The sequence below is a fragment of the Pelodiscus sinensis genome, chromosome 3, assembly GCF_049634645.1.
Source record: "Pelodiscus sinensis isolate JC-2024 chromosome 3, ASM4963464v1, whole genome shotgun sequence".
NCBI lineage: Eukaryota > Metazoa > Chordata > Testudines > Trionychidae > Pelodiscus > Pelodiscus sinensis.
This window is the reverse complement of record NC_134713.1, coordinates 4,388,960-4,403,002: the sequence shown is the minus strand read 5'-3', so window position 1 is coordinate 4,403,002 and position 14,043 is coordinate 4,388,960. Positions and strand designations below refer to the sequence as shown.

The 14,043-nt window shown below is 47.3% G+C and overlaps 1 protein-coding gene across 6 annotated transcripts in view; it reads right to left on the bottom strand.

Moving 5' to 3' along the window:
* KIF13B (kinesin family member 13B) overlaps positions 1-13,587 on the bottom strand; it is a 178,716-nt gene extending 165,129 nt beyond the window's left edge. For 5 of the 6 annotated variants that reach the window (XM_075923255.1, XM_006135585.4, XM_025190999.2 and 2 more), the window contains exons 1-2: positions 13,433-13,587; positions 4,442-4,535 (exon numbers count right to left, since the gene is read on the bottom strand). In XM_075923255.1, the coding sequence (XP_075779370.1) occupies positions 4,442-4,535; positions 13,433-13,487 (149 nt within the window). In that variant the 5' untranslated portion in view covers positions 13,488-13,587. The remainder of the gene's footprint in view (positions 1-4,441; positions 4,536-13,432) is intronic. The other variant, XM_075923256.1, reaches the window with a different exon arrangement.
* Between the last annotated feature and the right edge of the window lie 456 nt (positions 13,588-14,043).

The following is a 14,043-nucleotide window of genomic DNA, read 5'->3' as shown; positions in this document are numbered from 1 at the left end:
AGTAGTCAGTTGCACAATTTCTCCTGAAAGATCCCTTGTTTGTCAGTCTGTCACACAATAACAGGGGAGAATAAAATAGTAATGCGAGTATCAAAAAAAAAAATAGGGACGGGAATTAAACAACATTCATAGTATCCAAAGCTACTTTTAGAGCTTAATAAAGGGAAAAGGTTAAAAAAAATGCAATGCTCTTTGCCGTAATTTATCACCATCAATATTTGCTTATAACTCTGTTAGACCAATGAGCAAATTAACCGAGAGCATAACTATAATTGTATGCAACTCCTTTTCCCAAATGGGTCAAAAGTCGCCAATTTCTAACTTTTATGTTAAATCTCAGTTTACTTACCATGTTTTCTAAACAAAAACAAAACACAAAAGTCTGTAAGCAAGAAGCCTTAGAAGATTCAGGAAATGCTATCTATTTCAGACATCACTGTTGTTGTGTAGATCATTTCACACTTATTGAAATGAATTCACCCCCACCCGCATGCCAACCACAGAGTAATAAACTTTTGACTAATTCTTGCAATGCACTGTAAAATGTACGTTAGCAAGGAAACATGAGTTCTGACCTTTTGCAGAGAGAACATAAACAGCTCGGTAAGATAAAATTAGGCTTGGCCTACACTAGAACATGGGTTCCCAAACAGGGGGGGCGCATGAAGAAATCCTGGGGAGGGGGTGCGAGGCAGCCTAGCCTCCCCCACCCCATCAAGTTTTGCTGCACTGTTCAGTTCTTTTTTTGCTCAACAAGTTTTGCTGATATTTGGAGGGGGGAAGCATGAGGGTTTTTCAAAAATCAAAAAGGGGGGCGTGATGCCAAAAAGTTTGGGAACCACTGCACTAGAAACTTATCTCGGTAGAACATTGCCCAGGGGCATGGATTTTCAGGCAACATAGATATACCAACATAAACACAGGCACCAACTACATGGATTCCCCAAGTCTAAAGCGCCCATGGGGGGAGGAGGGGGAGGAAGTGCTTAGCACCCCCAGCTGATTGTCCAGGCCCCTCCCTTGCTCAGCCTCTTTCCCCCAACCCTATCCATGCTGCATCTCTTCCCGCCCCACCTCGTTCCCCAAAGCCCCCAGCATTAAGCTCCTCTCTGCCCCCTCCTCCTGTCATACACCCTTAAGACAGGAGGGGGCAAAAGTAGCAAACAGCAGACAGGCGGCGCTCAGAGGAAGGGGCTGAGAAGAGGGCGTAGCAGACACACCTGTGGCAGGGCCAGGGGATGGGGCCCAGGAGGGCTTCAGGATGGAGACTCCACAGGCAAAACCAAAAACCAGTGCATGTGAACTCCTGGGTAAGGAAGGCTTGCACGGGTAATAAGGATCTTCAGACTATAACCTTTCCAGAAACAGTCAGATTAATTTCATCTAAGACTTTCAGATCACTTTACTCGCATTAATTAATTTTCACTATTTTTAATGAAATAGGTAAATATTAGATGCATCTAGCAATGGAGAGAAAAGCAGAGAGGTTAAAAGCCTCATTTTTCAAGATATCCATTAATTCTGAGTGCTCAACTTGAAACACCCGCCCTAAAACTTGAATTTCAGAAGTAATAAACCCCTCAACATCATGTATATCAGTGGAAACTGAGCCTCTATGAAAGTTAGGCCCCGGGTCTTGGGCTGGTTATACCTAGTAAACTGGGTACATAAAGTGAGTGAACTGTTTGACATTTTGGTCAAAGTGAATTCAAAGATCATCCAGGCATATGAGACAGAGCTGGAACAGAACTCAGGAGTTCCAATGTCTCTTTTAAACAACACTCCTAACTATGAAGTTTTGCTTTGCAAATCTATAGTGTCATTAAGATTAATCATTCAACATCCAGTAATATGCAAATAAAGCCATAAAGCAGTCAGAACAGTTGATTTGCTGGATTGCTTAATGTTTAAAATAAAATATAACAAAAAAAGGAGTCAAACCTTGCAGAATAATCAACTGCAGAGTTTGGGATAAAAGGGAAAGACAAATGAAGACGTCGTCTCCTTTAATATATAATAAAAGTATCCCAAGAGTTGCTAGTAACTCCATTACAAATTGCCTTTTTTGTGTTCAACCTCTTGTCACAGTTCCTTATCCAAACTAGGACACCTTATCAACTGAATTTCAGTTACTGCCTGAAATCTTCTACTAAAACTCAAATATAGCAGCAAGACATTTTACAGAGGATCATGGGCCTGGCCCAAAGGAATTTGTGTTGGGAGGATATAGGGACAGTGCAGACATTTCAATATAAATCTACTTGATACAGAGGGTTCCCTCAATCCTCATGCTACAGTCAACTTTCTGACTCTCTGCTACCCATTCCAGTTATGTGGGACTGTAATTTGTCCCTTAAATAATATTTCAGTGTGTGGAAACTGGAAAATGCTTGCCTGTTGAGTTGGACCAGATTTCCTGACATTTTTTAATGGAGGGATGTGTAATGAAGAACTTTAACCAGACTGGCCAATGTCACAGGTAAAGGATGGGGCTGAGGTGGTCATGTAACCCAAAAGGAAAAAACCCCACAGAATATGAGCTACTCTATTCTGCACCCGCAACCAGCTTTGCTCCAAGTATATGGGTCTCAGTTTTGCAATTAGGCTTTCAGTCTACCTACCTAGACGTGGGAGGAATTCTAGATTTCCCTCCATAGAGGATACACACCTTGTAATCCCAGCATAATCTTCTAGCAAATTTGAACTTTGCCCATTGCTTAGTGAGCTGACTCAGTCCAGGGGAAGTGAAAGTACTTGCACTACATGACTGATTTCCTTCTCATAACAGGTATTTGAACTGCATGCTCTTTATCCACTACCAGTGACTTTTTTCCTCCTCCCACCCCCCTTCTCCCCTATTTATTTTGGGTCCGCACATCCTAAACTCAAAACTCCAGTCATCTGAAGAGGTGGGCTGTGCCCACGAAAGCTCATGATACCATCTACATGCTTTGTTAGCCTATAAAGCGCTACCAGACCATTTGTTGTTTTTTAAGTTTACATGAACAGTTTAGACAGTTGGCCTTGTGGCAAAAGCACAGGATTGGAGTCATGAGCTAAATAATATGGGTTGTATACCTAGCTCTTCCAGACTTCCTATTTGACTCTGGGCAAATCACAAAAGCCCTGAGCCAGCTTCTACTGACTTCAGTAGAAGCTTTTTAAATGACTTTGGTGGAAGTCAGCAAAAGATCTCCTTAATCTCCTCTTGCCTCACTTTTCCATATGCCACTTACGACCTGAAAAGTTACTTGACATCTTCTAGCCCAAACATAAGAATGGCCAGACTGGGTCAGACCAAAGGTCCATCTAGCCCAATATCCTGTCTGCTGACAGTGGCCAATGACAGATGCCCCAGAAGGAGGGAACAAAAGAGGTAATCCTCATATGATCCCTCTCCAGTCACCCGTTAACAGACAAACAGAGACTAGGACACCATTCCTACCCATCCTGGCTAATAGCCATTGATGGACCTAACCTCCATGAAACTATCTAGCTCTTTTCTGAACCCTGTTAAAGTCCTGGCCTTCACAACATCCTCTGGCAAGGAGTTCCATAGGTTTACTGTGCGCTGAGTAAAGAAAAACTTCCTTTTGTTTGTTTTAAACCTGCTGCCTATTAATTTCATTTGGTGAGTTCTAGTTCTTATATTATGGGAATAAGTAAATAACTTTTCCTTACTCATTTTTTTTCCACACCAGTCATGATTTTAGAGACCTCTATCCTATCCCCCTTAGTCTCCTTTTTTCTAAGATGAAAAGTCCAAGTCTTTTTAATCTCTCTTCATATGGGACCCATTCCAAACCCCTAATCATTTTTGTTGCCTTTTTCTGAACCTTTTCCAATGCCAATATATCTTTTTTTAGACGAGGTGACCACATCTGTATGCAGTATTCAAGATGTGGGCATGCCATGGTTTTATATAGAGGTAATAAGATATTCTCTACCCAAAGAAGTAGTCTACTAGCCAAGATAAATTAGTGTGCCACTAAATTCCCAAAACCACTGTAATGTAAGTAGTTATACATTATATTTAATACTGTCAACCGACTAACTATTTTGAAATGTAGAATACTACAATTCTTACTTGTGTTTCTCTCCTTTCCTTCTTAGCTTCAATCTACTTTAACACATTTTTGCTCTCTTAAAAATAGTGAATAACATCATCTCCTAGGAGTAGAGTAAAGAAGAGGTAACTAACCTCATTATGGGTTGCAATATTAGTTACATAGAGGGGAGGTGAACAAGTATCCACTCTAGAAACACCTGAAGATCTCAAGAGTACCTTAATGAGGTGGGGTACACATTAGCAGCCTCATTTTAAAGATGGGAGTAACTACTTCGGAGAATGTGCCCAAGATCACATCAGAACCAAAATCTCCCAGTTGTTAGGCCCAAACTTAATGCACTTGACCAGCACTTCTTAAATTATAAGTCTTACCTGGCATCTCCTTTTGAAAGATTGGTGTTCACAGGGTGAAGAATAATCCTGTTTGTGTCCACATCCACCACACATTTTGTATGCATATCAAGTTCTATAAAGAAAGAAGAAAGTGTCAAATGCTATTCTTAACGCAGATTTTCTATGCCTGTGGTCACCAACCAGTAGAGCAGGATCTACCAGTAGATCTCTGAGCTTCTGACAGGTGATCCTGACTGATTTGGCCAGGAAGCTATCAAGTGCTGGCACTTCAATTGCCCCTCCACCCAATGTCATGCTGCTCCTACCCTCTGCCTTGGAGCTGCCCCCCTGGGAGCCTCCTGCTTGCAGGGCAGGGTGTGGGAGGGAAAAGGGGACAGGGAACTGATGTCAGGGTGTCCCCTGTCCCCCCACGCCTGTACCCTGTCTCCACACAGAGTGAAGGGAATGGAGGGAGCTTGGCAATGCAAATCTCTGTCACTCTCACATGCTGCCCTTCCCTGCAGACACCACTCCTGCAGCTCCCATTGATGAGTAATGGGGAACTGTGGCCAGTAGAAGCTGTGGGCTCAGTACCTGTAGATAATGGCACCATGGAGCCATTGCTATACATGCCAGTTGCTTTCAGGAGTGGTGCAGGGCCAAGGCAGGAGTAAGCTGCCTTAACCCCACTGCTCCACCACCCGAAAGCCATCTCAGTTAAATGGTGCCCAGCCAGAGCCTGCTTCCTAAACCCCTGTCCCAGCCCCGAACCTCCTCCTGCACCCAACTTCCTGCCCCAGACGTGAGTCCCCCTGCACCCAAACTCCTTCCCAGAGCTTGCACCTTTAAACCCCTCCTGGACCTCAATCCCCCACTCTGGGCTAAGCCCAGAGCCCCACCCACACACTGAACCCTTTGGCCCAAAACCGGAGCCTGCACCCCAACCCCTACCCAGCCTGATGAAAGTGAATGAGGTTCAGGGATGAAGGGGGGGTGGAGAGAGCAGAGTGAGGCCTTGGAGAAGGTGTGGAGCAGGGGCAGAGCCACAGAGAAGGGACAGGAAGGAAGCCAGGCAAGGGAATTTGGGTTTGAGGTAGATCTTACATTGCACTTAAACTGACAAGTGATCTTGTGGTTCAAAAGGTTGGAGACCACTGTTCTATGCCATCACTTCCTCTAGCTACCAAGCTCCTCACTAGCCACACAATAAAACAGACATATTATTAAACCTCAGTGCCAGAGATATTCTAGTGTGGCTGATTTATTCTGATTTAACAGCACTTATTCTTTTCCAAGCAAAAATGGAGTTACAGTCTTATCGAAGGCAATAGGAGACTTCTTCCAGGGAAATATCCATTACCACGGTACCACTTTGGCAGCTCCCTTTGCTGCTGCAGCAGTTCCACACCCCTCATCGGGGGCAGGCTGGCCCTAGTACAAGGTGAGCTTCCAGTTACAGATGTCATGCAAGTTGCCTGCACTGAGACACCCGCAGAATCAAGATCAACTGCTAGAAACACTTTAATGTAAAACTTGTGGGCACAGATAAACTTAGAGAGGTGCACTTCTAGACAAGCAGGGTGACAGACACCCTCTGGAAGTAGCAGGCCGAATGGTGTGGGTAATAAAACGTTTAGCGTGTGGGAATACTCTCCTCCAGTACTGAACCAGGTTTTGGTAGAAGTGAAAGAAGACTCACCAACAGGTAGAGCTGTGATAGGGTGAAATGGGAGCAATATGATGATACTATATCTTGAAAATCCACTTTTACAAGGCCTAAAGTGAGCAACTAATATTAATTATTTATGTATTCATGACAGATACCAATCATATTGCTTAAATCACTTCCAAATGATGTTCAGATACTATGATAAAACTGAATAAGAACCTGAACAGAATACACTCACTTGTGTGTTAAAAACCCTTAGTTGCACAATCAAGACACGTTCATGGCTAAACTAACCATGACTAACTGCTACTTCCACTCCCTTTGTGTCACCTTCCCTCTTTGCAAAACATCGCAAATGTAGACTGTAAACTCTTTGAGGCAAGAATCATTTGTTTCAAGTTATTCTGTGAAGCACCTAGAACACTTCTGGATACTGCAAAAATAACGCAGTATCATGTTCCTTCCATTTTTCCCCCCTCAATGAATAAATTTGTATTTTTATCACCAAAAAATAAGAAAAAACCTGGGCTCATCAGTTAACCTTCACAGTTACATGCAAGCCTCCCCTGTGCGCCGTCACCCCCAATACCGCTGTTACTGCATTTCAAAGGCAAAAGCGCCGCGTGGAGCCCAGGGTCAGATGGGGACTTCCCCCGGTGACCCCGGGCTCCGTGCAGCACTGCCACTCTGAAACACTGCGAGGAGCCTGATGCTGGGCTCCCTGTGGCATTTCAAAGCAGCAGCGTCCCATGGAGCCCAGGGTCAGCAGGGGAGTCCCCAGCTGATCCTGGGCTCCACACAGCGCTGCTGCTTTGAAATGCCGCATGCAGCCTGGGGTCACCCGAGCTACACGCAGCGTTTCAAAGTTGCAGCGGCATGTGGAGCCCAGAGTCTGACCCCAAAGCTCCACCCAGAACTGCCGCTTTGAAGTACCCCTCCGCTTCCCCCACCTTGCTGTCTCTATCTGATAGAGGGAGCAAGGTGGGGAGGGGAGTGACTAGTCGACTATTCTGTCGACTATCCGATAAGCGTTTGCTTATCGGATAGTCAACTAGTCCTTCACATCCCTACTATGAATAAGCACAAAACAGAAAGTCATGGTGTGCGGGTGATAGGACTAGGTTTTATTTGTTTGTAGGATGATCGTTGCAATTAATCTAAAGTAACCCAACCACATAATTGTTCCTTCTAATGCACTGAAGCAGCAGTAAAGAGCAAAATAGTAGTTTTGGTCTGAAAGATCTACCGGGCACATTTTGGAAACTCCTCTAATACAGACTTCTTCCTTCATGCACTGACAGTCAGCTTGCCTATTGTTATTATAAGTACTGTCAGTTTAACGAAGTTCATACTCGTGCTCCGCAGTTGTGACATGTCACATTTTCTTGGCCTGGCTGGCTAGTAATTGCAGTCCACAATTTTTAATAAGCAGCTCATTCCTCACAAGCAACTTAATCCTCACAATTAATAAATCGGTTGCATTTCTAGTGCAAAGCACAAAATGGAGCAAAAAATTATCTCGGCTCAATCCAGCCTTGAAGAGGAAGTCTGTGTGGAGCCAATTGTCCTTCTCTAGCCCATGTGATTAAAGGGCAATGAAGTGCTTCCTTCTGGGGCTCTCCAGCCACTCAGGGTCTCAGCGAAACTGAGCAAGATCAGTTTGAGAAGTACATTCAGCAAGCTTGTAAGCAAGATGGGACAGTTCCTCAAAACCACATCTCCTCAGGAAAAAGGAAGGAAAACTCCCTGACAGCAGTGTTACCCTATACTGTACATGCTGTCTGTTGATTGTTAAAGATATTGTAAAGCCACCCTCTATTCTGGAGATCATGCAAACTGATTGGCATACGTTAGCAATGACTGGTTCATCTCAGAGCCTCAAGAAACAATTACACATCATTCAGAGTACTGGAAGGTGAAATTATGTGCATTTAGGTGACTATCTAACCTACCTTGAAGGTAGTCCTATATGATAGCCACATTTTAATGCTAAAAAAGGTAGCTGGAATTTAGCTTTCAAGTAGATCACATTCATATGACCTGAATTCTGGTTTATTTACAATAGGTAAATACAATGTGCTATCATGGAATGAGGAATGTAAAGGGTTAACTGGTTACCCAGTAAGCACTGCCAGCATACTTACTGGGGTAACTAGTTAACCGTAATAGGGTTAACCATAACTATACTGGGGTAACTAGTTAGCCAGTGCCTGGCCAGGACAGCTCCCCACCTGTGGCACATGATAGGTGGGGGGGCTGCTCCAGCCTGGCCAGACCCACCACACCGAGCTACACGGAAGGGGTCGATCCAGCAGCCCTCAGCCCATGACGCCACATGGCGAACCAGTTAACCGGTTAAACATATAGTTTAACCAGTTAACATTTAAAGGGGGATTTTACATCTCTAGATGGAATCCTGTTTTATTTTAGCATTTCATCTAAGTAAGAAAGAAGAGTTTAGTATTTACCTAGTTTAAGATTTTCCATACTTCCCATCAGCATGGTATCCAAACTAAAGAGGTTAGTCTTAAAGCCAAATTATTCGGAGACTGTCTTTTTATGCAGGCACTATATATATGCATTTTGCCATAGAGGCTGAATCTCCCTGATGTGGCACCCTCAGGACCTGATATGTCCCAGACCAAGGAAGGTCAATCAATGCTCAGGCCGTCTAGGGCTCCATTCTTCACAGGTTTGGTAAAGCTCCAGATTCGAGCCAAGCAGTCAATCAGCTGCCACTTGTTTCAGCGAAGGTAGACTATTACCAGGATATAGTAATCTGCTGACTACTTTTTGCAAACTATGAAGGCTGCTTAAAAATTACACTCAAATCTTAAAGCAATGGTGTTTACTCTCCCGCAGACAACCAGAAACCAGTTTTAACAGTGTTTACGCTGAAGACTATAGCTGATCACGTGTTGACCTCAAATGGATCAAGTAAACATCAAGCTCAAACATCAAGGTAATCTCATAAAAACTAGGCTTAAGAGCAGTGTTCTCTGTAAATTGAGCACTTGGGTGGACACCCAGGAGAGATTCAAATGCCACCCCGCTGATTTGCAGAGCGCCCACAGCTGGCAGCATGAGTGTCCTCTGGTGGTGCACATCTGTACGTGCTTTGGTGCACATAAAATGTATTCCACACAGTGGATGGAAAAAATTAGAGGTAACATTGCTTAAGAGCACATTTACTTTATTTAACACATTATTTTCCTTTGCAGTACACACATTTGACTCAGCTGTGACTGCTCAGAGTTAAGGCTATGATTAAGTCAGGGAGGTCACGGAAGTTATGGAATCCGTGCCATCTTGTGCCCCAGGCTGGAGCTGTCGGCAGGCAGCCCAGCAGCTCTCAGCTCCTAGCCACTACATAGCACAGGGATCTCAGAGCTCCAAGCCCTCCCATAGCAGCCCAGCCATGGTGGGCAAGGCCCATAACCCCTAGTACCTGTGGGTACTAGACCCTCCCCTTCCTCCTCATTTTGTCTGGCATATTTTAGTAAAAAAATCACAGACATGTTATAGGCTTCTGTGATTTTTTGTTTATTTCCAGAGACCTGTCTGTGATTTTTAGTGTAAATATCTGTGACAAAATATGAGCCTTACTCAGGATTACTGTTTCTCTTTCAGAGTAAATGCTAAGCACACCCAAGGTGTTACAAACATTTCTCGGTTATGCAATTGTATTTTAAGCAAGCTGAAACAACCTAGAACCACATGCTTTATCTGTGTGTCACTGCATAGTTTTCCAGAGCGAGCCACAAATGTATTATTGTTTACACTATGGGAGTTAAATATACTGTAACTATTCACTTTTAAAAGGATAATGGAGAGTAACAACTCTCAGATACATCAGTTGTTTGTCTGTAATGCCTTCCATCCAGAACAATTCAGAAACAATATATTCATAACATCGTGGAAATGCAACCACCTCTAAAGTGCATGGCAACAAAAAGTTGGTATACAGCACACTGTATAATAGTGGGAAATGTACAGCAGGGACACCAGTGTTTCCTCTGAGCTGATAGCTTGGGCCACCAAGGTGAGTTTCAAATGTCGCCCAGCAGATTAGCAGAGCGCCCAGGGTCAACAGCATACATTTGACCAGTGGTGCACATCTGCACATGCCTCTGTACATAACAAAATTTATTCTGCTCATGGATGGAAAAAGTTCTTGGGAACACAGCAGGACACTCAGGAAAATTCCTTCTTTTGAAAAGAAGGCATTAACATACAAGTTAGCACAAGAATCCTTTTTCTTACTTTCAACAAATTGGACTGGACTACTAGTACCGTAGGTAAAATGGTATTCAGCACATAGAGCCTTCTTCTTCTTCTGCAGAGAAGCTATTACTACTTATTTATTCAATGCCTAAAAGTGTAAGCACAGGTTGAACCTTTCTAGTCCAGCATCCTCCAGACCTGACTGATGCCAAACCAGAGAATTTGCCAGACCATGGAAGGTCAATATTAGCAGCGTTATCAACATTTCCACTTACTGGGTTCTTAGAAGACAATTGGGGTAAATTAGAGCTAAACAACAGCACAGAACACAGAGTCAAGTCTGGTCGCTATAAGTGAACTTTATGGGACCGCGGGAAACTTGGCCACAGCCATGATAAGAGAACATCTGACTACCTAAAATTATGCTGGACTACGGATGTCCGACCAGAGTGTGCTCGATTACAGAGTTTCAATCTGTAGCTGATTTGCATGCCAATTTATAGGGCTACAGCAGAAAGTTCCCAGCCCTGAGGAAATTTACAGGCCAAAGATAACAATAGGTGCATACATCAATAATATTTCAAAGGTTAAGTATCTACAGTCAGTCAACACAGGTTTATATTGTAAAGTCTCTTATTATGGGGTCATACGCTGTAACACACAACGGAATTCAGACTATTTCTTGTTTCACAACCAAAAACTTCTCAAGAGTCATACCAATGTTATTAAAATTAAATACAAATTACAACATGGGTTTTTAAAAATCAATCCCTTGCCTTGAGGTCTAAGTGTTACCAGAAGATGATCCCTAAACAATCAGACTTCAAGGCTGTGTACACATCCCTCAACTGCAACATTACAAGGGACAACTGTCATTTACACAAACTTGGCATTACCTCATTGTTCATTACAGAGAGTTTCAGGAGCATCAGAGATGTTGTAGTGAGATACTAATTGGGTGTGTATCTATATTTGTCCTTAATTGCCTGAGCTTTTTTAAATTATCCATTTCCTTTTGTGCACTTGTTTCTCTACCAGCTGCAGTATCTGTCCTTTTCTGATTTTAAAAAACACAGTCACATAAAAGAAAAATACACTGACTGTAATTAATATACAATATCTAGGCAAGTTTTATTTTAAAAAAATCCTCTGTCAGTTCACACTTCATGTTCCAGCTGCTTTTACCCTCATAGTCCCTGGGTTTGGGGCACTTGGGGTCACGTTCACATGCAGGGTTGGCTGAATATGTGAGTCATTTGGTGGAAGGAAAAGCTGAAGGGGGGGAGAGAATGAGAGGAGAGGAAATTGGGAAGGAAGTGAAGAGACAAGGAAGGAGCCCCATTGTAAAATGGGTGCAAGGGGCGCGGGGCGGAAGGGATTATATGGAGACAGGAAAAAGAGAGAAGGGGGAAAGATTATGAAGGGAGACTCATAAAGGAGGGAAATGTGGGGTGGTAAAAGGGAGGGAATGAATGAATCAGAGAGAATTATGAGTAACTCCTCTGTGTGGAGGCAGCTTGAGCCTACTCACTCTCCACAGCAGCAGTGTCTGTTCCTCCCTCATTTTGGTACTACCTGCTACCAGCCTCCATGGTGGAAAAGGGTGGTAAATCCCTCCCCCCCCCCACCACACAGTGAGGGGAGGGGCTCATGCCACCGTCTCTGACGCTCACCAGCCCTTCAGTGAATAGTGGGGTAGGTGGGCTTCTCTTCAACCCCAGCAAGTGGTATTTGTTGCGGGGTGTCAATCCGTGTCCCCCACTCCCACCAGCGAGAGGTGTATGTGTGGGAGGGGGACGGTGTTGATCAGCATTTCCTTTCCCGGAGGGTGGCCGGAGGAAGGTCTCCTGCTCCCCTCAAGGGGTGTCAATCAGTCACTGTCTCTCCACCTTCCATGAAAGAAGGGAGGGTACTGGGGGTGTCAGTCAGATGCTACCTCTCCCCCCTCACCAAGGGAGTTGTTTGGGAGGTATTGGGTAGTCAGTGTCTCTCTCCCCTCATCAAGGGAGGGGAGGTTGGGGGGAGGGGTGGGAGGTCTAGTCAATCACTCATTCCCCCTCCCCCGCAGAAAGGAGGGGTGGTCCAGTTGGGAAGTGTCGCTCGTCTCCACCCTGGAAAGGAGCATGGGGGCCAGTGGGGCAGTGTCTCCCCCCAGAGAGGAGCGGGGAGGGGCCAGTGGGGCAGTGTCTCCCCCCAAAGAGGAGCGGGGAGGGGCCAGTGGGGCAGTGTCTCCCCCCGGAGAAGGGCAGGGGGGGCAGTGTCTCCCCCTGAAGAAGGGCAGGGGGGGGTAGTGGGGCAGTGTCTCCCCCCAGAGAGGAGCAGTGGGGCAATCTCTCCCCCAGAGAAGGGCGGGGGGGCAGTGTCTCCCCCCAGAGACGAGCGGGGGGCAGGCAGTGGGGCAGTGTCTCCCCCCAGAGAGGGGCGGGGGGGCAGTGGGGCAGTCTCTCCCCCAGAGAGGGGTGGGGGGGCAGTGGGGCAGTCTCTCCCCCAGAGAGGGGTGGGGGGGCAGTGGGGCAGTCTCTCCCCCAGGCGCGGGGGGGGAAGGGGGCAGTGTCTCTCCCCCAGGCGCGGGGGGGTGAGGGGGGCAGTGTCTCTCCCCCAGGCGCGGGGGGGGTGAGGGGGGCAGTGTCTCCCCCAGGCGCGGGGGGGGGTGAGGGGGGGCAGTGTCTCCCCCAGGCGCGGAGGGGGGCGAGGGGGGGCAGTGTCTCTCCCCCAGGCGCGGGGGGGGTGAGGGGGGCAGTGTCTCCCCCAGGCGCGGGGGGGGGTGAGGGGGGCAGTGTCTCCCCCAGGCGCGGGGGGGGGTGAGGGGGGCAGTGTCTCCCCAGAGGTGGGGGGGGCGGGCAGTGGGGCAGTGTCTCCCCCCGGAGAGGGGTGAGGGGGGGCAGTGTCTCCCCCAGGCGCGGGGGGGGGGTGAGGGGGGCAGTGTCTCCCCCAGGCGCGGGGGGGGGGTGAGGGGGGCAGTGTCTCCCCCAGGCGCGGGGGGGGTGAGGGGGGCAGTGTCTCCCCAGAGGCGGGGGGGGGCGGGGGGGGCAGTGTCTCCCCCCGGAGAGGGGCGGGGGGGGCAGTGTCTCTCCCCCAGGCGCGGGGGGGGGGGGCGGGGGGGCAGTGTCTCCCCGGGGGGGCGGGGCCGCACTCACCTCTCCTGTTCATGGGGCGGACCCGCACCGCCACCTTCACTTTGGAGTCCCCCATCCCGCCCGCCGGCCCGCTCGGCTTCCGTCCTCCGCCGCGGGCACGGGACACCCCGCCGGCAGGCCAGGGGGCGGGGCCGGCCACGCGGAGGGCGGAGCTCCGGGACGCCCTGCCTGAGGGACCGCCCCGCGGGACTCCCCTCCCCAGCACGCCACGCGGGGGCCGCGCGGGGCATGCTGGGAGACGTAGTCCCGGCCTGTGGCGCGTGGCATGTCGGGACATGTAGTTCCCTTGGGATGCAGGCGGGGATGCCCGTCCAGTGGCGGGGAGCACGTGGAGGCGGCCCAGCTGTGAGCTAGGGCAGCGTTTCTCAGCCAGGGGGCCAGTAGCCTTAGGGGTACCCGAGAGAAGTCTGGGGGGGGGGGAGAAAACTCCATTTTTGTTTTACGTTTTACCGCCTTTTATTATTTTTGTACGTTTTACCCCCAAAAATGTCATCGCCCGCCTGGCTACGATGAAGTTGTTTAAACAAACATGTTGCAATGGTAGAAAAAAAATTCGTGTGTCTGAAAACTATCCCTACTGGGGGTACTTATATTTTTTTAAAAAAAATGTA